Source organism: Hemitrygon akajei, chromosome 27 (genome assembly GCF_048418815.1).
Source record: "Hemitrygon akajei chromosome 27, sHemAka1.3, whole genome shotgun sequence".
NCBI lineage: Eukaryota > Metazoa > Chordata > Chondrichthyes > Myliobatiformes > Dasyatidae > Hemitrygon > Hemitrygon akajei.
Window position 1 is genome coordinate 27,506,923 of NC_133150.1, and position 24,892 is coordinate 27,531,814.

General features: G+C 40.9%; 1 protein-coding gene across 4 annotated transcripts in view; it reads left to right on the forward strand.

The window, feature by feature from the left end:
• The window catches only part of slc6a17 (solute carrier family 6 member 17), a 70,761-nt gene extending 49,941 nt beyond the window's left edge, over positions 1 to 20,820 (forward strand). For all 4 annotated transcript variants that reach the window (XM_073030514.1, XM_073030512.1, XM_073030515.1 and 1 more), the window contains 4 exons: positions 3,945 to 4,137; positions 7,617 to 7,776; positions 11,676 to 11,838; positions 12,948 to 20,820. In XM_073030514.1, coding sequence (XP_072886615.1) covers positions 3,945 to 4,137; positions 7,617 to 7,776; positions 11,676 to 11,838; positions 12,948 to 13,313 — 882 coding nt within the window. In that variant the 3' untranslated portion in view covers positions 13,314 to 20,820. The remainder of the gene's footprint in view (positions 1 to 3,944; positions 4,138 to 7,616; positions 7,777 to 11,675; positions 11,839 to 12,947) is intronic.
• Positions 20,821 to 24,892: the final 4,072 nt, after the last annotated feature.

Below are 24,892 nucleotides of genomic sequence, written 5' to 3' on the forward strand. Positions count from 1 at the left end.
CAGGCAGCATCTATGGAGATGAATGAACAGTCCACATTTCTGGCCATTTCCATTGTCACCATTCTTGGCCACCCAACCCCTGCCCATTCTGTACTTTCCTTACCTGTGTTATTTACCCTTCAATTCAAAGGTTCAATTATTATCAAAGTATACAACTCTGAAATTCTTCTTCTCCAGATAGCCATGAAACCAAGAAAGGAAAGAACGGCAGTACAATCATCAACCCCTAAATGCCTCCTCCTTGCACAAAAAAAGAACAAAAATGGAACATCATTTATCAGGGTTACTGATTGTGGATGATCAGCCATGATCACATTGAATGGCGGTGCTGGCTCGAAGGGTTGAACGGCCTACTCCTGCACCTATTGTCTATTGCCTATTGTCTATCAACCCCCAATTCCCTCTCCCTCAAATTCAATTTTAAAAATTGAGGAAGTTTGGACAAAAAACACAGAATTTTAAAAAAGCTGTAAGACTGAAAAAAAAGTCTATAGTCCAAATCCATATCCAGAGCACAGAGTTACATTCTCTGGGCACAGTGGCGGGTTTTTCCCTGTCCATAAGCAGAGCGATCTCACCAGCGATAAAAAAGGCAATCTCCCCTCTCCGTTGCAGAGCGATCTCACCAGCGATAAAAAAGGCAGTCTCCCCTCTCCGTTGTAGAGCGATCTCACCAGTGATTAAAAAGGCAGTCACCCCTCTCCGTTGCAGGTCTCCTCTCTCTGTAGTTTTTCCCAACCCTGCCATGGTCATACCTGGTCCTATTCCTACCAGTGATATTTACATTTTACAGTATTTTTATCCTAGTCCTTTCATGTTTCAAACTGTCACGTCATTTCTTGCATTATTCCAATCTACGCCCTGACACATTGACACTATTCCCACTATTGGCTTTTGTGCTGCACCCTGTCTTTCACATCCTGCATTATCCATGCCACAGTATATACCAAGCTGTGCTATGCTTCTATATATGTACTGATTCTATATTTAGCCAATCATACCCATATAGTTATGCCCTGTGTACTCTGTAATAGCATGCACCATCTACTCCCCTATGCCCAGTCATATCACATACTTGTGCCCAGCCATGCCTCCCAGCATTATCTGCTGTGGGCACCAAGTAAGTTTACCTGAAATGTACAGGATTCATACAATGGATTATACTGATAATTAACAGCAACTAAATAAACTAGGAAATGGAGAAAGAAGTTCCCTACTAATGGGGTATTGGACTGATTAACATGAATTAAGCGTTTAGGTGCAACAAGATCTCCACTGATTTTGGTCAGCAACTGGGATTTGGAATTACTTAAAATACATCAAGGGAGTACAGAGAATAGGGGAAAAATAGACTGAGTATATCTGCAGAAATGAATAAACAGTTGACTCTTCTTCAGATCCCGAATAAGGATGTCGGCCTGAAATAGAAACATAGAAACATAGAAAATAGGTGCAGGAGTAGGCCATTCAGCCCTTCGAGCCTGCACCACCATTCAGTATGATCATGGCTGATCATCCAACTCAGAACCCTGTACCTGCTTTCTCTCCATACCCCCTGATCCCTTTAGCCACAAGGGCCATATCTAACTTCCTCTTAAATATAGCCAATGAACCGGCCTCAACTGTTTCCTGTGGCAGAGAATTCCACAGATTCACCACTCTCTATGTGAAGAAGTTTTTCCTCATCATGTGGACTGTTCATTCATTTCTATAGATCAGAATCAGGTTTAATATCATTAGCATATGTCGTGAAATTTGTTAAATTAGTGGCAGCAGTACACTGCAATACATGATAATATAGAAAAAACAATAAATTAGTTACATTGTGTGTGTGTAAGTATATTAAATAGTTAAATAAGTAGTGCAAAAATAGAAATAAAAAGTACTGAGGTAGTATTCATGGCTTCAATGTCTATTTAGAAATTGCATGGCAGAGGGGAAGAAGCTGTTCCTGAATCACTGAGTGTGTGCCTTCAGGCTTCTGTACCTCCTTCCTGACGGTAACAATGAGAAGAGGGCATGTCCTGGGTGAGGGGGTCCTTAATAATGGACACTGCCTTTCTGAGGCCCCGCTCCTTGAAGATGTCTTGGATACTATGGAGGTTATCCAAGACATGATGAAGCTGACTAATTTTGCAACTTCCTTTTGACTCTGTGCAGTAACTCCCACCCCCATACCAGACAGTGATTGAGCCTGTCAGAATGCTCTCCACATTACATCTGTAGAAGTTTTCAAGTGTTTTAGGTAACAAACCAAATCTCCCCAAATTCCTAATGAAGTGTAGCTGCTGTCTTGCCTTCTTTATAGTTGCATCAGTTTATTGGCACCAGGTTAGATCCTCAGAGATATTACACCCAGGAACCTAAAATTGCTCACTCTCCACTTCTGATCCTTCTATAAGGATTGGTACATGTTCCCTCATCTTATCCTTTCTGAAATCCACAATCAGCTCTTTGGTCTTCCTGACATTTAATGCAAAGTTGTTGCTGCGACACCACAAACTAGCAAGGTATATCTTACTCTTGCCTGACCTGCTGGGTTTCTCCAGCAGTTTACGTGTGTTGCTCTGAATTTTCAGCATCTGCAGCATCTCTTGTGTTTATGAGTGTATCTGCACCGATTGAAGAGAAAATCATAGACTGGATGGCTGGAGGAATTGAAGGGAATGATGTGGAAAAGAATGCTAAAGTGGCTGAAGGGAATACTGTAGTTGGGAGGGGAGGAGAGTAGATGGGTCTCTCGATGGGCGGAAGGTTTTCTTTTGCCTGAAATGGTTAGGCAGATCCAGAAGTTTCTCTCAGTGATTCACTGCTCCACACACAGAGTACTTTGTAGAAGTCTTCCCTGGTAAAATCAGTGGAAGATGGAAATTAACTGACTGATAAACTGTTCTCACTTAACATACTGTGGAAAAAATAACTTGAATGAATGAAGTGTCATTTAGATTTTAATGGTGTTTTAATCCTTACATTTCACGTTACACCTGCCTAATCCTAAAGAAGTAATTTTATGATTGTTTTTGTTTCCTCAGATATTTGTTTCAAAGTAATATACCTACTTCAAATAATATTATAAAAGTTCCAATTAACACTTATTTATGATACCCTTTATTCATTTTGTTTGTTTATTTCCTCAGAATGATGTTAACAAAAAGCGATAATTACTTGCTAGTTTGCTTTCTTCAATGTGATTGGCTGGTCAACTTCCTTAATGATATCAGTGTTGTGGGTTGCAGGGATCCCATAGAACTGACAGCCGACAGCAATTTACATAAGAAAACATGAAATCCATAATACAGGGACTAACTGGACCTCTGTGGGCAGTTTTCTTTGAGACCAGAATCAGGTTTATTATCACTGGTATGTGACATGAAATTTGTTAACTTAGCAGCAGTAGTTCAATGCAATACATAATTTAGCAGAGAGAGAGAGAGAAAAAATAATAATAAACAAGTAAATCAATTATGTATATTGAATAGATTATTAAAAATGTACAAAAACAGAAATACTGTATATTTTAAAAGTGAGGTAGTGTCCAAAGCTTCACAGTCCATTCAGGAATTGGATGGCAGAGGGGAAGAAGCTGTTCCCTGAATCACTGAGTGTGTAACTTCAGGCTTCTGTATCTCCTACTTGATGGTAACAGTGAGAAAAGGGCATGCCCTGGCTTGCTACCCTCAGTACCTACGGCAACGTTGGGGCAAATCTGATTAAAGATATGTGAAAGAACCTCAGGGCATGTAAACAGAAAAGTTTATCAAACGAGGGTAATTCTGAACCCAGTTTACATAAAGCTCACCAATTATTTCCACAGTAGGAACTAGGATGAAGATTTGAGATACTTTATTGAAATCTCACTGATGTCTCAGTTGATTGATTTGTGGTTGGACCTGCAACAATAGTACCTTTGCTACCACTCACTTGATCTTTCTGATCTCTTGCAGTCGGTACAGGGAACAGGCTTGGCATTTATTGCCTTCACAGAGGCAATGACCCATTTCCCAGCTTCCCCTTTCTGGTCCGTGCTCTTCTTCCTGATGCTCATTAATCTTGGACTGGGCAGCATGATGGGAACAATGGAAGGAATCATGTCACCAATTGTTGACACGTTTAAAGTTCGCAAAGAGTTTTTAACAAGTAAGTTTCTGCAGTTCAATACTGGCTACAACTGAAGTCATGTCTGATCTATTCAGTTCCTGCTTATATTTAAAAACACAAAATGCTGGCAGAACTCAGCAGGCCAGACAGCATCTATGGGAGGAGGTAGTGACAACGTTTCAGGCCAAAACCCTTCATCAGGAGTGAAGTGACATGGGATAGTTGAGGGGGGATAAGAAGTGGGGGGAGGGATGAAGTAGAGAGCTGGGAAGTGATCGGCTGAAAGGAAATGGGCTAAGGGGGAAGGTGGAGATTTATGGGAAATAAAAGAGAACAAAAGCTAGGGCTGGGGGGAGATTATAGTGCGGGGGGGGGGGAAGAGAGAGAAAGAGAACCAAACTAAAATTATAGATAGGGATGGGGTGGGGGGGGGGCAGGGGTATCAACGGAGCTCTGTGAGTTGAAGATTTACATTCATAAAATTGAGAAATGGCAGCAATAATATCAAACACTCCCAAAACTAAGTGTAGGATGAGTTGACTTCAATAGGGTAGGAGAAATTATTGCTTTGCAAAGGGTTCTTAGGCTGAATTCATTAGTGATTGAAGCTAAGGTCTCATTAATGTCTAAGAGCATGATAGAATGGAACAATAAGGAGGTAAGAGTATGAGAGAGCGGAAAACATTGTGGGATTAGTTTACTATCCTGTAAATGATATGCTGCCATTTAGAGTTCGGGAGACAAGATCTGTTTTGTGCTCAAATTCTCATTGAATTGTGCTTAAATAAATTGAATAAATCATCTCTACTTTGTTAACTAGAATTTATCTTACATACAAACAAATATGGAAAGAAGCAATGAATGTCTGGAACCAGCTACTACCAAATTTTAGACCATAAAACCTTAAAATATAGGAGTAGAATTAGGCCATTTGGCCCATCGAGTCTGTTCCAACATTCCTTCATTGCCAATTTATTATCCCTCTCAACTCCATTCTCTTACCTTCTCCCCCTTGACACCCTTACTAATGAAGAACACCAACCCTTGCATTAAATATACTCAATGAGTTGGTCTTCACAGCTGTGCATTGGCAATGAATTCCACAGATGCACCACCCTTTGGCTAAAGAATTTCCTTCTCATCTCCTTTCTAAAGGGATATCCCTCTATATTCCACTATAGGAAACATCAGCTCCTCATCCACTCTTAGGCCTTTCAATATTCAATAGGTTTCAATGAGATCCCACCTTATTCTTCTGAACTCCAACAAGTACAAGCACAGAGGCATCAAATGCTTCTTATATGTATTTTAACTCTTTCCTTCCTGGAATCATTCTTGTCAACCTCCTATGGATCCTCTGCAATACCAAAACATCTTTTATTAGATAACATGCCCAGAACGGCTTACAATACTCCTTGTGATCTGACCAATGCCTTATAAAGCCTCAGCATTACATAATTGCTTTTATATTCTAGTCCTCTCAAAATGAATGCTAACATTGCATTTGCCTTCCTTACCACCAACTCAACCTGCAAGTTAGTCTTTATGGAATTCTGCCCAAGGACTCCCAAGTCCTTTTCAACCTCTAATTTCTGAATTTTCTCCTCATTTAGAAAACAGCGCACACCTTTATTCCTTTTACCAAAGTGCATGACCATACATTTCCCTACACTGCATTCCATCTGCCACTTCTTTGCCCACTCATCTCATCTGCCCAGGTCTTTCTGCAGACTCCCAGCTTCCCCCACATTACCTAACCTTCCACCTATCTTCATATCGTTCTAAACTTGGACACAAAACCATCGATTCCATCATCCTACACGAATCCCATTTGCCTGCCTTTGGCCATATTCCTCTAAACCTTGCCCATTCATGTACCCATTCAAATGACTCTTTAATATAATTGTCCCTTCTGTTACCACTTCCTCTGGCAGCATGTTTCATATACCCACCAACCTCCATGTGAAAAGCTTGTCCTTCAGATACCCTTTTGATCTTTCTCTTCTAACCTTACACCTATGCCCTTCAGTTTTAGATTTCTTTACCTTGGAAAAAGGCTGGAACTATCATGATTTTCTAAACCTCTGCATGGTCAACCCTGAGTCTCCTACATTCTGGCAAAATCAGTCCTAGCCTATCCAATCCTCTCATCTTTCTTCTGCCATGAGATCTTTACTTGTATTGAAAGATAAATGGAGCCTCAAGTGAGGAACCTTTTGAAGAAGTAAAATGTTCCATGAATAAAATTGGATTACTAAAATTAGATTTCTAAAAGGCATTTGATAACGTGCAGCCCAAAGGCATTGCAGGAAATAAATTTTTTATGGCTTATGGAATGAAGTAATGAATTGATGTAGATAGAAGATTGGCTAGAGAGTAGACTCAAAATAGATGTTTTGCTATTGGAAAGGCGGAGCAAGTGTGCAGCAGGTGATACTGATGCTGCAGTCCTAAGTGTTTATAAACAACACAGGGATGAAGGTTCTAAGGCATGGCTGCAAAATTTACTGATGAAACTATGGCAGATGGAGAGGTAAGTTGAGAGGAGGGCATAGTGCAATTATAAAGAGATATATACAGTTCAAGGGAGTATGCAAAGGTCTGGCAAATAGAGTATAATGTGGGAAATATTGTCCATCTGACAGGAAATATTCAAAAGAAGCCTATTGTCTGAATGATGAGTGACAGCAAAGCTCTGAACTGAAGGGCAGCTGGGTGTACTTGTGCATTATTTGCAAAGGCTAGTATATTTATATTTCAAGTAATTAGTGAAGCTAACAATATTATTTATTGGGAGAAAATTGAATACAAAAATAGGGAGGTAATGTTTCAATTATGTAGGGCATTAAGAGACCTCTCTTGTATTGCCTCTTCCTCAAGGAAGCAGAGTCTTTGATTTTTTTAAGACGCATAGATAGATATCTATAACAGAGATGAGGAGGAATTTCTTTCACCAGAGGGTGGTGAATCTGTGAAATTCATTACCACAAGCAGTTGTGGAGGCCAAGTCATTGGATATATTTAAAGCTGAGCTTGATAAGGACTTGATGAGTAAGGTTGTGAAAGGTTACAGAGAGAAGGCAGGAGAGTGGTGTTGAGAGGGATAATAAATCAGCCATAATGGAATGGCAGCGCTGTCTCGATGGAATGAATGGCCTAATTCTGCTCCTATGACTTATTGTCTTATTTGATAAGTAAATGGGTGGAAGCTAAAGTTAAAGATCACAGCTAGAGTTGAGGTTACAATTAAATCATCACTGATCTTATTAAATGGTAGAGGAGGCTAAGGGAGTCTGCTCCTAACTCATGTTCAGATTATCATATCTGTACCTCACGAAATGGGTCTGCTTCTGGTGAGAAGACCACTGGGCAGTTACTTTACCAAAAATGGGGTGTACTGCTTGTGCTGATTGCCTCTCCACATTCTGAAAACTCTTACTCTAGGCTTCAGGGTGAATTTCAGATAGAATTTGATTTCTAATCTCAATGCCTTGGATGTGTTTGTGCTTTTCCCACAGTCGGGTGCACGATGCTTGCTTTCTCAATCGGACTCATCTTTGTCCAGCGTTCTGGGAACTACTTCGTCACAATGTTTGATGATTATTCTGCCACACTGCCCCTCACTATTGTGGTTATTTTGGAAAATATATCTGTATCTTGGATTTATGGGACAAAAAAGTAAGTGCCTTCAATTCCTTGTCCTCAACGCTTACAGGGGTTGTATCCTTCCATTGTTAAATGGCTCACATTAGCAAATAGATTATCGTGTGCTCAGGGTATGTTAAACCACTTCACAACCAGTGAATTACTTTTGGAGATCAATTACACAAGAGGTTCTGCAGGTGCTGGTAATCTTGGGCAAAACACACCAAATGCTGGAAGAACTCAGTAAGTCAGGCAGCATCTATGGAGGAGGCCTGAAGAAGAGTTTCAATCCAAAATGTCTACTCCCCTCCATAGAGGCTGCATGACTTTCTGAGCTTGTCCATCATTTTGTGTGTTTTGGAGGGTATTTACTCTGTGTTCCCAGATCACACAGACAGCCTAATATTAAACAACAAGATTTCACATGGAATATTGAGATGAATGACTTTATTGAGGGATAAATGTTACCCAGATCAACTAAATGCTCTCGATAGCCCTTTAAGAACGTGTATTGGATTCTTTAACATTTGACTAGGTTTTAGTTTAATATCTTACAGTATCTAGATGATAACACACTTGAGTTCTCCTATATTTCCTTCACTCTACCCTTTTGGCAAAGCATTCTATCTTATCATGTCCCCGTTAATAGTGCCACTCTCCCTCAGCATTACTACTTGCAACAGCCTCTTCATTAGTGTATCTGTTTCTCAGAACTTAGCTCTCCGATAGAAAGGTTTCCCTTAATGCTATGCCTTCGATGCAGTTACAAAGAAGGCCCCACAGCAGCTATATTTCATTAGTTTCAAAGGTTTCAAAGGTACGTTTAATGTCAGAGAAATGTATACAATATACATCCTGAAAGGCTTTTTCTTCACAAACATCCACGGAAACAGAAGAGCTCCCCCAAAGAACGAATGACAGTTAAATGTTAGAACGCCAATGTACCTACCAGCTCCCCTCCTGTAAGCAACAGCAAGCAACGATCCCTCCTCCCCCCACTAGCAAAAAGTATCGGCACCCACCACTGAGCACTCAAGCGTGAGCAAAGCAACAGCAAAGACACGGCCTTGCAGTACCCCAAAGATTGCTCGCTCACCCGGCATTTGACATTCCACAGGCTCTCTCTCTCTCCCTGATAAGGGAGAAAGGGGTGTCTCCCTGTCACAGTGAGAGGGGAGACATAACAAACAACTCACTGGTTTAGGAGTTTGATGTCACCAAAGACACGCAAATTTATACAAATGTACCATGAAGAGCAGTCTAACTCTGTGTGTGTGTGTGGGGGGGGGGGGGGGCAACTGCACAGGATTGAAAGAAGCTACAGAAAGTTGTGAACTCAGTCAGCTCCATTATGAGCATCAGCCTCTGTAGCATCCAGGAATCTTTGAGGAGCGATGCCTCAAAAAGGTGGCTTCCATCATTCAGGACCCCCATCACCCAAGACATGCCACCTTCTCATTGCTAGCATCAGGGAGGAGGGGCAGGAGCCTGAAGGCACACACTCAACAATTCAGGAACAGCTTCTTCCCCTCTGCCATCAGATTTTTGAAACAACATTGAACCCATGAACTCTAACTCACTACTTTTTTTAGCACTACTTATTTAATTTAACTATTTTAAAAAATATATATATATACACTTAGTGTAATTCACAATTTTTAAATTATGTATTGCAATGTACTGCTGCTGCAACGACAACAAATTTCCCAACATATTTCAATGATATTAAACCTGATTCTGATGGCCGAGCTGTAACTTGGGACTGCCCCACTGACACTGCAGTTCTCATTTAGCACTGTGACAGTGCTGTACTGCCTCTCTGAAGGCACAGCATACCCTGAGTACTGTAGCTCTGACAGTGCACATCTTCCTCAATACTGCATTATTCTATCAGTTGTACCCTTAGTTCCAGGGTGTAGTTTTTCCATAATTTTCCAAGAGACATTAGAGTTGAAATGGTGATGTTTAGCCCAGTTCACCTGCCAGCTGCAGAACTGGAAGAGCAGTTCCCAGCCCATCCATGGCACCAGCCAACCCTGGAGAGGAGAAGTTTAACAGTCCTACTGCAATATTTTAAAAACATTGTTTCAGCCTGTGGTTGAGGCCACCTCCTAGATTTCCCTCAATACCTGCAGAGAGATCGGTGAACAGCTGCTGCGCAGTGTGTCAATGTCAACTCCGATCATAAGCTGCTGCTTGAAGTCAGGTCTTACTTTCATCCGCCAAGTAAGTGCAGAGTTCACAAAGTAAATGTGGTGAGAATGGGAAGAGGCTGGTTCTGTAATGTTGCAGAGAGGGTCTGATGGAAGAGTCATGCACCAGAATGGCCAAAGGTCCATTTATGGATTTCAGTTGTAGGTGTGGAGGGTAAAGCCTGGAATTTCTGCTTGGATGTTCAGTAAGTGCAGTAGGTGGGTATTTAACTAGGCAAGAACTGTAAGCATGGTGGAGTGGATGAGAATCAGTACAGGGTCGGGAAGTTGGGGGAGTGCAAATCAGATTCTGGTTTAATATCATTGGTATTAATATCATAGTAAATAAATAAGTCATACAAAAAAGTAGTGAGGTGGTGTTCATGAGTTCAATGCCCATTCAGAAATCGGATGGCAGAGGGGAAGAAGCTGTTTATGAATTGTTGAGTATGTGCCCTCAGGCTCCTGTACCTCCTTTCAGATGGTAGCAATGAGAAAGGGGCATGTTTTGTAACATAAATTATAATAAGAAATAGATATATAAAATTAAATAAGTAATGCAAAAAGAGAGCAAAATGAAATAGTGAGGTAGTGTGCCTGAGTTCATTGTCCTTCAGAAATCAGAAAAAGCTTTTCCCTGAAGTATTGAGTTTGTGTTTTCAGGCTCCTGTACCTCCTCCTTGTCTCAAATGATGGGGGTCCTTAATGATGGATCCTGCTTATTTGAGGCATTTTATTTTGAAGATTTTCTCATTGCTGGGTAGGGTAGTGTCCATGATGGAACTGGCTGAATTTGCAAATTTGTGCAGCTTTTTCTGATCCTGTGCAGTGACCCCTCCATACCAGATGGTGATGCAACCAGTTAGAATGTTCTACGTGGAACATGTGTAAAAATTTGCTGGAGTATTTGGTGACATACCGAATCTCCTCAAACTCCTAATGAACTATAGCCTCTATAGTACCTTCTTTGTAATTCCATTAATATATTTAGCCCAAGACAGATCTTCAGAGATGTTAACACCCAGGGGCTTAGAACTGCCCACCCTTTCCACTGCTGATCCCTTGATAAAGTCTGATATGTGTTTCCTCAACTTCAACTTCCTGAAGTTTACTGTCAATTTGTTGATCTTATTGACGTTGAGCATAAGGTTGTTGTTGCGACATCACTCAATCAGCTGATCTAGCTCACTCCTGTATGCCTGCTCGTCACCTTCTGAAGTTTTGCCAACAATAGTTGTGTCATTGGTGAATTTATCGATGGTGTTTGAGCTGTGTCTAGTCACCTAGTCATGGGTGTAGAGAGAAAAGTGGGATAAGCGCTGAATCTGTCCTGAATTTTGAAAGTGAACCTATAAATGTGAAGAGTCTTGGCCCGAAATGTTGACCATTTATTTTCCTGTATAGATGCTGCCTGACCTGCTGAGATCCTCCAGCATACTATGTGTATTGTAATTGAATTGGGTGCCTAGCAACAGGCCAAGATCTGCATTGGGAGGTTTTTCTCTAAGCCACACTGTGGCAGCCCTCACAAGTATATCAGAAGCTGTCTTATGCACATTTAATCTCTAGACTGCAGGGACAGCTCTGACAGAATTAAACATTCGGAAAATGATGTCCAGACTTGTGTTGCTCTGTATGGTTAAACTCTGCATAGTCAGAGTGATGTGTTGGCAGTGAACAGAGGAAAAACAGAGGAATTCAGACATTGAAGGCATTACACATGTTGCTCCTCCTTTCCAGATTCATGCAGGAGTTAACAGAAATGCTGGGCTTCACTCCGTACAGCTATTATTACTACACCTGGAAGTACGTCTCCCCCCTGGCCATGGCTATTCTGACGGTGGCCAGTATTATTCAGATGGGCATTACTCCACCAGGATACAATGCCTGGATAATGGAGGAGGTAAAAGAATATTTCAACAGTAAGGTTATTGAACAAGGGGCGGGTTGATAGTCACACGGATATGACTTGTTTTATCTGTCTTAATAAAAGGGGAGAAAGGGCAAACATTGTACCCTTGATTTCTCAGGGTCGATCAATGTAGAGGCTCAGTGAGTATGGGTCTGAACGTAGGGATTTCCATTTATGGTGTAAATTGTGGGGCTCAGTGACAAACACTTTCAATGGCTTTACATCTCAAGTTCTCAGTAGTTGCACAAGTTGCCTTCTTTTGCACTTTGGCTGTTGGTCAATCTTTGTGCATCGTTCTTCATTGCTTCTACTGTATTTGCTTGTTCTGCTGTGGATGTCTGCAAGTGAATGTACGTCAGTGTAGTATTTGGTGATGTTTATGTATTTTGATAATAAATTTACTTTGAACTTTAGTACAACATACCAGTCAGTGTGAGTGTGGGGGTGTCAGTGAGGTTTGGGCCTCACTGTAAGTATGAGAACTCAGCAGGTGAGGATGTAAAGTATATTTATTATCAAAGTACATATACGTGACCATATACAACCCTGAGATTTATTTTCTTATGGATGTATTCAGTTAATCCTTAATAGGATGTGAATATTACATGTAGATGGAGAATGAGAGTATGGGTCAACGACTGTAGGAAGGGGCCACTTAGTGAGGTGGGGCGGTGGGTATTGGAATAGTGAGCATCGCGGGGGGGGGTAATTTTTTTGTAAAGGGTTAGGCACGGAGTGAAGATATTGAGTGAATGTAAGGATATTGGAATGTAGAGGGTCCATTGGTATGGGGAATTAGTGAGTGGGGGCACTAGTGATTGTAAAGTGTTAATGCGTACACCTTCTGTGTGAGTGTAAAAGCTCAAGGACTGTGCATGCCTTTGAGTCCAGAGGTGTGCAAGTGTGCGAGACACCATCTGATTATAATTTTAAAGGAAAAATTCTATTTATTAGGCCATGTGTGAGTGAAATTCCTTGTGTAGCATCTGTTGGTGGGCTCACAAGCTATTAAGGTCCCTGGACATAAGCCAGATTAATGAAATAGCCCATCTACTAAGTACAGTGATAAACATAATTAGCTTTTATTTTTCTATATCTAGGCTACAGAGAAGTTCCTGATATTCCCAGGGTGGGCCCTGGGAGTGACCATTGCACTGATTGTAGTGGGAGTTCTTCCCATTCCCATTGTCTTCATTGCCCGCCATTTTCATCTTGTTTCCGATGGGTCCAATACTTTGTCTGTTTCGTACAAACGAGGTCGAATGATGAAAGACATATCCAACTTGGACGACCATGACGAGACCAGGTTCATCCTGAGCAAGGTCCCCAGTGAGACGCCTTCACCGATGCCCACTCATCGCTCCTATAATGGACCAGATAGCATCTCGCCAATGGAAATGACTGCTGCCAACGGACGATACGGGGTTGGCTACCTATCAGCAGACACTCCCGAATCTGAACTCTAAGGTGGATTGAGGAGGGAAGCTCAGCTCAAAATGCATTTGTAATATAAAGTGAAACAGTAAGTGGTGCAACGATTAATCATCAGTTGTTACTGGGGCAAACAACCCAAGACTAGATCGATTTGACTATGATCTTCACTGGTATATAACCAATCCAAATAGTGTAAGCAGTATGGATCTTCAGCGGTGTAGGCACTGGTGTCTCGGACGTGTCTCAGAGCAGGTAACATTGAGAATGCATTTTAATAAACCCGGCTTGTATCAACTCAGGCAACACATATACCTCTTGAGTCAGCACAAATAATACATAATTATTTGGTTATTTTTCTCCATCAGTACAAGTATCACAAAAACCATCCCTATAAAAGCACAGATATCCATATATTCCAGCCTTATAACAATACAGGCATTGTATGTAGTAATCTCTTATCTGTATACTGAACTGTATCTACTGATATATATGCTGATTGTGTTTCAGCAAAACTGCGTTATATGCACCACCTGCATAAAGAGATACAATATACTGTCATATTATTGCCGCTGGTATAGGCACTGCACATTATCTGTCTGCACCTTCAGCACAAATGTCAAATAGACTTCTAGCGCAAGCAATATGTTTCTCAGCCCTGATTCAGTACAACTACTTTATAGGCTAGACCTGTACAGGCTCATAAATATAGATTCAGGAAGACTAATGTTGTATTAAATGCATATGTTAGTACAAATGCATGTGCTTGCTGGTGTCTTCTGTGGTATTAATGTCTGCACAGACATTCCGTATACATATTGTGTGCCAGCAAGGGTACTGGATGCAGAGGCCACAGCAGTACAGATGTTGTACGTGTCAAGCTTATGTCAAATGGTAATTGCATGTGAAAGTCAGTTATCAATATGGATTGGCCAGTAATAGCCCCAGATACTTAGCATGTGAATTGCATGTCTTAACTCTGAATAGATGTTGTATCCACTTACTGTGTGTCAATACAAACATTATATGTAAGTATAAACGGTGCATGCGTTAGACATGTCAGTGCAGCACTGGCAGTAACAAGCCATATCTGTGTGTTGGTCTTGCATGTATTTGCTATGCAGCAGCAGAAATGTCGTATGTGCTTTCTGGCTGTTGTACAAAGACTGGGAGAAATCGCTGTGGGTTAGTACACCACATGGAATAGTGGTGCGTTAGTACAAGACGTGGAGCCGTGTTACTATTGATGTTGCATGTGCTTGCTTTGCATCGGAGCAGATGTTACATATACTAACCACGTCAGTAAAGATGTTGGAGGTACTAGCTCTCTCTCTGTACAGAGGTTACACATACCTGCTGAGTGTGCATGGATGTGCTCACTCATCTTGTCGCAACACAAACAATGTTTGTGCAGTGTGTCACTACCACTGTTGCATGTATGTATCAATGAAGGTGTTGCGAGTACTGGCAGTATTTCAGTACAGATATTGCATGTATGTATTGTGTCAGAAGTGATGATGCATGCCCTTGCCATATCTACAGCCCTTGCATGCTTTTGACACATGAGTGTAGATGTGAAAGTACGAACTGGGTATCAATATGCTGTAGATAATACAAGTACTAAAATGGCATTTGCCCTGGATGCTCCGAGAACTCGCTGTGTTGTCAGCCAAGTGTGACAGACACTCATCCCTACAGGTTGTCATCAGCCAGTGCTCAGTACAGATGCCACATGTACTTACTGCCAGAGTAAATGCATTCTGAGTTTGTATTTGAATCCGTGTACTATTAGTGGACCCACTGATTATCCAGATCCAGTATTTGTACTAACCCAGGGCTAGCACATGCAACCATGCACAAGTGATTTAGCATCTAAGGAAAAGATTCCCTTGTTAGGTAGATTAACTTCCACATATCAGGTCTCATCAACCTTAGATCTGCAGGCAGACTTACCCCCAAGCACAAATGATAGGAACATTAAATCAGCAACTCTAAGGCGAGCAGGTCTCTGGAAGTAGATACATCGAGTAACAGTTAATACACATTAGATTTTCCATATATTTTATTGTATTCTGAATACAATCTTTCTCTCTCCATTGCCTCATTACAGAGACAAGGCCCTAACAATCAGGGCCATCAAATTCATCAAATCTGGGCAAAAAATTTCAAGGTGGTCTTCTCACAGAGTCACATTTCATTATGAAGGGGGCCAAGACTCAGTTTTGAAGGTAGAAATGAGCCGAACTGAGTAGTGGTTCGGTTTCTCCACTGATAACTCAAAGGTGTGATTTTAGATGCTACTATTGCTATAGAATTTAACACTGCTTAATTAAAAAATTAGGAAGTATGAAGCTGGAATGGGGAAACATGATCATGAAGCTGTTGGATTCTCTTAAAATTGCAGCTCATTCCCTGTTGTCCTTAAGAAAGTTCCCAACCTTTACCCAAGTCTCAGTCAAGCTGTGGCCCCACAGCAACTACATTCTGAAATCAGTTCACTTGTAATGGGCAATGACTATGGCCGTACCGATGGAAGTGGAGACAATGAGTAAATAAACCCCTGCTTTGCTCATCCAGAATAGGATCCAAGCTTGCTCTCAGCCCCCACACTTTTAATTTCAGTCCTGTGTTTTGCCTGAGCCCCCGCACAGAAAGGGCTTCTTCTAGAGCTCACAGCAGTGTCAGTCTGTTTCCCCTCAACCCTCTGCTCAGTCACCCATCACTCACTACCTTCCATCCCACCCTCTCTTCACATTTCCTCCACTCACCTATCCACCACTGTTCTTTCCTTCATTCATTCTGCCCACCTCTTACTCTGCATGCTCCATGCATTTCTCTCCCCCATTCCCCCTCCAACCCAACATTCCCCCTCTGTATTCCTCTCTCCACTCATACCCATCACACTCTTTCCACTCATTCTCCCTTCCACCCTCTCTCCTTCCTTCTGTAGTTTAACTTGGTTGTTATAATACCAAGTGCAATATTCTCCAATGCCTTAATACTGTAGTATTAGACCATAAGACTTGGGAGCAGAATTAGGCCATTCAGCCCATTGAATCTGCCTGCCATTCGATCAATGGCTGATTTACTTACCTGCTCAACCACATTCTCCTGCCTTCTCTCCGCAACCTTTGATGCCATTACTAAGCAAGAACCTTTCAACCTCCACTTTATATATATATACCCAATGACCAGCCTCCATTGTTGTCTGTGGCAATAAATTCCACAGATTCACCACCCTCTGGCTAAAGAAATTACTCCTTTGCAAACCAACAAGAAAGCTTAAACTTGTTTATACCATGTTAGCATAGCCAAAACTAACACCACACCACAGGTAGAAAAAAACACAATCAGCTGCATAAACACTCCAAATTGCTAACTAGTGACTCCTCCGATGCTTTCACAGTCAAGTAACATTTTGTTATTCCAAGATTAGTCTGACAGATCTTTAAGGGTTCTTGAAGAACATTCCAAAACAAGGTTAATGCCTGTGTGGACAATATGTGGGGAGATGAAATTTTTCCGGATGAGAACTTGTGAGGAGATTCTAGCACAATAACCAATCCCAGAACGAGCTACACTTAAGCAGAGATCTCACTCCAATAATCCGACTACAATGGTGCTGGACTATTGGATGTTACTTCTATTATTCCAATGCGCATTTATTTCACTTTTTAACATATTATATTGCAAGTGTATTAAATATTCCAGTGAAGTGATCAAGTTTAAAATGAAGGAGGAACTGAAATGAACTGACTTAAAGGGAGTGTGGAACAGAATCCAGAGAATTTCAGCTTTTAAAATTGAATTTATGCCACACCTAGCTACACTCTCTGTAATACAGGACCAACAATGCAAATACACAGATTTGCAGATAGTAAGTCCATAGCTAACAAAGGGTTAGTGTATTAATGAGTGAGCTTTTAGAGTTTCCAAACAATAAGATATCAGGCTATTGGAATTTTATTGTAAAATCTAATTACAGTTCACTACTTCCTCTTGAGTCCAGACAGATCACAACAGGTCCAGCAGAAGCTGATCTCTCGTGTTGGTCACTCAAGGAACATTGATATTCAGAAACAGAACACTTCCCCCTCAAAATTACTGAAATTTCAGTGCTAACTAGCAACCATCTTGGTTGTTGAGGGCAGCTAGTCTCAATATCACTGACCAATCAGATTGCAGTATTAAAGCTTGCAAAATCAACAGCTAACTAGGCAGCACGTAGCTGCTTCTGAAGGTTAATCGTTGCACTCTGTATAGTGTTCAGAGATTAACATGTACTTGGATTAGACACCAGTAGTAAACAGTCCTGTGTGTGTTATTGGTACTTTAGGTAGTGTGAGTTCATGTATTTGGGGAGGGGACTTATTCTAGATTTTTCTGTGGAGCCCTGTTAATTTATAGCACATGATGGTAAGCACAGTGGGAACATTGCCATTTCTCTAGATATAATGTTGTGATACTCCAATGTTTCAGAGATATATAGATTTCAGCTTTCAAGTGTTGATTTTATTTCAAGTTGTACAATCAGATGGATCAGATATAATTTTTTATTGCACTTTATTATTACTAGAGGTGCAGCAATTAATTGGAACATGAAATCCTGTGGGATAGTATGCCATTTGGCCCATTGCGCTTGTACTGGCTGTTTGAACAAACGATCCAGCTGGTGCAGTGCCCCTGCTCTTTCTCTACAGACATGCAGATTTCATTTCTTCGGCTATTTAATCAATTTGTTTTTGAAGCTACAATCAAATTTGCTTTCAGCTGACATCACTTTACTTTAAATGCCCATAAAACCATTAGATATAGGAGCAGAATAGGGCCATTAAGCCCATCAAGTTCATTCTCCCATTCCATTGTGGCTGAATTATTTTCCCTCAACTCCATTCTTCTGCCTTCTCCCCATAACTTTTGACCCTCTTACTAATCAAGGACCTATCAACCTCCACTTTAAATATATTAAATTATTAATATCCACTAAAATTAAGTAACTTTTAGATGGGCATGGCAATGTGATTTTTCCTAAGCTTGCACCAGCAAAGTAACTCCTGTTATTCAAATACACAACTGTTCATATGGTGTCAGGGACACCTACAGTTTATACCTGGAATTGCAGCCAAGGAGGACCACTCCACAAGTTACTTGCTAGCAGTGGCTATGGCCAAGCTCCCAACTCTACGTTTAACTGGCTGGTTACAGATAAAATCTGGTAATGTCAATAAATGTATTCTTTGAGTCCTGTAGGGATACATTTGTAGGATTTGTGAATTTCCTGTTCATAGACAATAAACCCAGAATAACTGTGGATTCTGCTTCATTCCTTCGTCCGGAGGGAACAGTCTTGGGAGAAAGCTATCAAACGGCAGCTGCTGGCCAGTGAAAAGTGATATGTCGGTCAGGTTTGTTACTTGCCAAAGAGGATGAGGAAGCAGAAAAGTATAGTAAGTCAAACCTGGCTTTTTTTTTGGGAAATAAAGCTTCAACCCAATGATAATCAGTCTTAATTGATCAGAACTGAGGCCAGAACCTATCTGGTTGAATGCAGTGATTGTGCTGCGTTAATCCCTGCCCCCAAATACCTCTTCCGTGTGAGTTCCTGAATAAATCTGGTTAATAGTAACCTGACTTGTCACCCAGATGCTCAGTCAATGCAAGCAATGCACAGTAGAAAATGTGTGTTCCCCAATGTTCTTCTGTGAAATCAAAGTTGATAGTTTCTGCCTTGACACTGGTCAGCATAAATGCCAAGCACCTGAAAGCATCTCTGAATAAATGACCAGAGTTTCACAAGATTACAGACAGGAAGTGCTGGAAATATAAACTGGCTTGCAGGGATTCAAAAGAGGAACAGTTACCACCAAGAAAGATGTTAATTCCAGGATTTTCTCATCTTGTTTGACCTGCTGTTTAACTCCAAGAGTTAGTGAATCCAGTGCCTGTGGGTTTACATTTTAGAAGTAAAGTTCTGAGCAAAAATCTGATTTACTCTGATATGGAGGTCAGTTATTAACACTATGTCCATGACCTGTGATTTTCACTGACGAGTAGAATTACATTAAGATGATAACCAGTGATTAACTCACCTAGTGACCAGTGCTTACATTTTCAGGGTAATGATTATCACTAATATACTGACCAATGAGCCAAACTAATTTCGGAACCAGTTACTAATATGGTCATGGCAGCCAGCAATTTACAATAGTGATCTGGGATTTAGTTATAATCACTGAGGATCATTGATGTTCCTCTACTTGTAAGGGCTGATCAGGCAGACGCAGCAAAAAACAGGAGTAGATTTTCTGCAATCACTCCAGTGTGGTTTAGTACTCCCTGCTGAGGTCAGAGATGCAGAAGCTCGGTCATAGTTCAAAGCTTCAATGCTTGAAGTGAAGGAAGGAACCAGTCATCAAATTATAGCAACAATCTGACAGTATAACTCGCACAAAGAGCTGTGAGCCCATTCCTGGTTCCCCCTTGTTTTACTGTATGTTGTTATCTCCACTCTGGCAATGGGCTGTGTGTATGTAAGCCAGTCATGCAGTAATGACACCTTCCTGCAGTACCTACATCGTAAACCAGGTTATAACATTTCATTATATAGACATTAACAGAAGCCTTTGCAAATGCAAGAAATTTTAATATTTTATAGATAAAAGCCAGACAAAGGATAAAGTCAAGTCGAACGTTGGACACAAAAGGAAGTTTGTGTTTTTGTTATTCCGCAGTAGTGTCGCGATCAGCGCGCCACTATTACAGCCCTGGGTGTTCCACAGTTTGGACTTCAATCCGGGTGCCGTTCAGTATGTCTCTGCATGACTTCCCCGTGATTAGTTTAGAGTTAATTGGGGATGTGACGTTGCTAGGGCAGCGAGATTCGAAGGGCCTACCCCGTGCTGTACCATCAAACAAAATACGCGCAAAATGCATGAAATAATGACATGTATGTGTTGAAATCCACTTAAAATTCAGTTTCAAAATGAATGTAATTTTACAAATTGAGTTCTGCACACATTTAGCCTAAACAGTGAATTTCATGTGGTAGAAAGTGATGGAACAGAAGCACAACAAGGTGGGAAATATTTTACAGCATATTTCTCTTTTAATCATTGCAGCAATCCACTTGCTGCCCAGTAGGCACTCAGGATCATAAATAGTATGCTCAAACCTAAAGGCCGATTAAGAAGAAAACAAACTTCCCAGGAACTGCAGGTAACCACAGGGTTAATTTTCTCTCTCTTTAAATCCCTTTCTGGAGAAGAATTCTTTGCCCTGGTACATGACTATTGCTAAAGCCCTACAATTGCTGCACCTCTGGCCACCGTAGGTAGAACATTGGCCAATTTGGTATTTGTGTGACTTAGAGAATGTAGTAATAATCTAAAGATATTTATATTGTACATTGAACCTGTATATGTCTGTGTACATTATGTTAAATTATGAAAATTACAGAAGTTTTGCTGAATATTTTCATGCTATTGTTGGTTAGTAGTGATGTATATATTCACTGTATATTTAATATATAGTATCACATGAGAACATGTACAAATTTTCTTGTTTTTGTACTGTTTGAAAGGTTTTCTTGTTAATTGATTGATAACTCAGCATTCTTTTGGTTTAATGTTTTATTTCTTTTTTTGTGGTAAAATTGGATAGGTGTTCACATTCCTAGTGGCTCCTTTCAAGAAGGCACTGGAGCAGGGGCACGTTAAGCCAAGAATCCCACTTTAGTCTGGACAATAGATTGAGCCAGAGCACGGATTCATAAAACCATGGAAATTTACGGCATAAACATCCACAAAATTAGCTGTCCAACCTTTTCCCATTTCACACATTCTAGATCTGCAGTACTGGATGTAGAGGAAATCAATATGAATATTCATATACTTTTTAAAATGTGATAGTCACTTCTCTCTCCGCTTTGAGTCTCTGCTTTAACACTCTGCTTCTCTAACAGTATTCCAGTTGCCATTCAGGGTGAATGAATAAATATGTTTAGGGCCATGTCAGTACTTATGTAAATCAGGTGATTAACCCTTTATGTGACTATTTAAGAAAAGGAGTGAGCTAATCACATTCAAAGTGCCTTCAAAAGACATTTATTATTTGAAAAAGCTGTTTTTGACTAGCGTAAAATGCAGTGAACCTCTGAACACGTATTTTATATAAAATGATCATGGGCATTTCCTGCACTGTTAAAAATCATTCCTGGCCAAAATCCAATGGGTCAAGCATTACAGAATTAGGTCTGAGGACAGATTTTGCTTTTATAATGCCCAGATCATCTAGAGCTGATAATCTCTACTATTTTCTATCAGTTGTTAATCTGCTCTTACACATAAAACTGTGTGTGGTCAAATAGAAAGTTTTATGAAGGATCTGATTTTTTGAGATATCAATATTGCACAAACTCTACAGCAAAATTTTTATTCTTGATTGATGGGTGACTTTGTACTGACAGGTTAACAACTAGATGTTACCCATTGCTTAAGTGGTGAGAGTCAAGACTTGCCTTTGAACTGCTGTATGGTTCTGGTTACTTTCTATTCCTTACAAGCTCCAGTCCATGAGCCTGTGCCCAGGGACCAGCAGTCTGATGGTAGGTTATATGGTGAGCCATGGGATCCTTGAAGTTTTACTGCTATTAGCTGTGTGATGAAGCCAGCAGTGTGGATCATGGGAATAAGGTGAGGCAGAGCTCTTCCTCTCACCAGCTTCTCCGTCTTCCTGTCTCACTTTGTCTGTACTCTCTTTTTCCCCATTCTTCTTCTCTCTCACTTTATTCCTTTCTCTCTCTTGAGCCCAGATTCAGAAGTGATTGATGATTTTGTAGGGAATGATGCTAAAATACCCTGTTTTAACAAATTACAGTATAAAGGATGAAATTTGGTTTCCCAGTTCCAGACAATTCTTCCTCATGAATGCTAAAATATCTAAGGATGTTAACATCGATCTTTATCTGTACATAGATCTGAACATCATGCTTTTAAAGCAAGGTTAATGTGATTTAGCTGAAATGAATGGGAGGCTTTGTGGCCAATATCAGCAATAAGTACGCAAATTATCCAACCTCAGTCTGGGATAGAGCAAACATTTTAGAGTGCAAATAAATTCACTCTTGGAACTTGGGTGCTTCTGATCCAACTGGAGTTTCAGATGTGTGGTGCACTTCCACCTTGAATTGCTATGTCTGAATAACAAACCATCGCTACAGATCTGTTGGGTTGGAAATTGCAGACACTTGCTAATAGATAAAACTCAATCCACTGATCACTTCCCATTGGGTTGTTCATTTTGCCTGATTCCACTGACTCACATAATAATCCTCCTCCACCCCTCAATCTTCTACCTCTACCTCCATCTTCGTGCAGTCTTCCATACTCCTTTCCACTCTGCGTTATCTCCAGCCCACCTTCTATCCCTACCATGTTCCTTTACCATACTCTCTATTTTATCATCTAATTCATTCCTCTCACCTCCCTCTCATCTCTCTTATCCTTTTCACCAATACTTCTCTCCACCTCAGGTTGTAACGTCATCTTGGACAGCTCCCATATTTCCTTCCCATTCCCACATCTCCTCCATTTATTCTCCTTCTCCATCATTACCTCCTCCCTAACCTGATTTGCTCACCCCCACCTCTCCCTTTCTATGACCACATCTTTATTTCCTCTCTTCATCCTTTTTCCACCAACACAAGATGGATAGAAATGACTCTTCCTCCATTGCAAGAGCCACCTCTATCCACCTCCTTTTCTATTCACTCTCTTTCCATACTTACATCTTCTTTCCACCTATTCGTTGTTACCCTCATCATCCTTCCACTATTTCCATATCTTCCACCATTTCTACCTCATCTCCACTTCTCCTCCATACTTCCTCCCACTCTCTGTCCTCCATATTCTCTTCCATCTCTGTGATAATCTATTCTGTAGCAATATCTTTCCTGTATACACCCAATGATTCCCATCTCTTAGCTTGACACTTCTTGCCCACTCAAAGGGCACAACTGACCTAGCTATGAATTGCCATGCTCTCTATGATTATATCATGAATCCTTTGAATCTCCACTGTGCTTTGTTCTCTACCGGTGAAACTTGCTGATATTGTAAACCTGATGATATGATGATCTCCTCAGTCTCCTTACGCCCTCCCTCCCTGCCCACAGATAACAGCCTGCTTATTCACCACTCCACCCTCCATGTTCACCCCTAACAACTCCAAGCTGTAACTCCAAACTACAGCGAGGGCACAGTTGCACAACTGGTTGAGGTTCCTGTAACTCAAGTTCAATCCTAATCTCCAATTCTTCCTGTGTGGGGTTTGTTCATTCTCTTTGTGATTATGTGGGCATCTTCAGAGTATCCCTCCCATATCCAGAAGAATGTGTCTTGGAAGGTTATTGAATAATTGCAGATTTTATCCTAGTGTGTGGGTTGATGATATAACTGGGGCAGGAATTCACAACCTTTTTTTTGCAATGGACCCCCACCATTAACTGAGGGGGTCCGTGGATACAGGTTTAGGAATCCTTGGTCTGGGGAGAGCTGATAGGGAGAATAAAATGGGATATGGGTTTGCTTGATGATTGGCATGAGTCAGACTGAAAGCCATGTTTCTATATTCTATGAATCTCTCGCTCTAAAATGCTGCAAATGCTCAGCAGGTCAGGTAGCATCAGCGGAGGAAGATACACATTTAATTATTAGGATGGATGCTCTTTCACCAGATCCAGTGCAAAATCATCAATCAAATATGTTAACTCTATTTCTTTATTCAACCAGATGTTGCCTGAAGGGTATTCCCAGCATTTTTGATCTTGTTTTTAATTTCAGATTCCCAGCATCTGCAGTAATTTTTCTTCTGAACTGCAGTTCAGGCATTTCTGTGTCACTGGCAAAATACGTTTGATTGTCTCTGCTACCTTCCCTCCTCGGAGGAGGAGCTTCCACAACTAAAATGCCTATCCCAGCCTTGTTTCTGCAGTGCCTCCCCTGCCTTTCTCCCTCGGTCTCTTTGCTTACCAAGTCCCATCTACCTGCACCTGGACCATATCCCTCCAAATCCTTCCCTTCCATGTAACTATCCAAAGTTCGCTTACATTTTACAAATGAACCCATATCTCCCACATATTCTGGTAGCTCATTCTACACTCATACCACCCTCTGAGTGACATATTTCTGCAGATTCTCCTTAAATAGTTCACCTTTCACCCTAAGCCTATTAGTCTCACCCAGTCTCACTATCATATCTAGTCTCACCCAGCTTGAGGTGGGGAAAAAAACTTGCATGCATTCACCTTATCAACACCCCTCATAATTCTGGATACCTCTCTAATACCTCCCTTCATTTCCCTCTGCTCCAGGGGATAAGTCCTAACCTATTGAAACTTTCCTGTAACTAAGGTCCTGAAGTCCTGGCAAAATCCTTGTAAATTTTCTCTGCACTCTTTCCTGCTTATTGATGTCTTTCCTGTAGGTAGGTGACCGGAACTGCATGCACTACTCTAAATTCAGCCTCTTGTACAACTCAGAATCTGATTTATTATCACTGACATATGTCATGAAATTTGTTGTTCTGTGGCAGCAGTACAATGCAATACATAAAATAC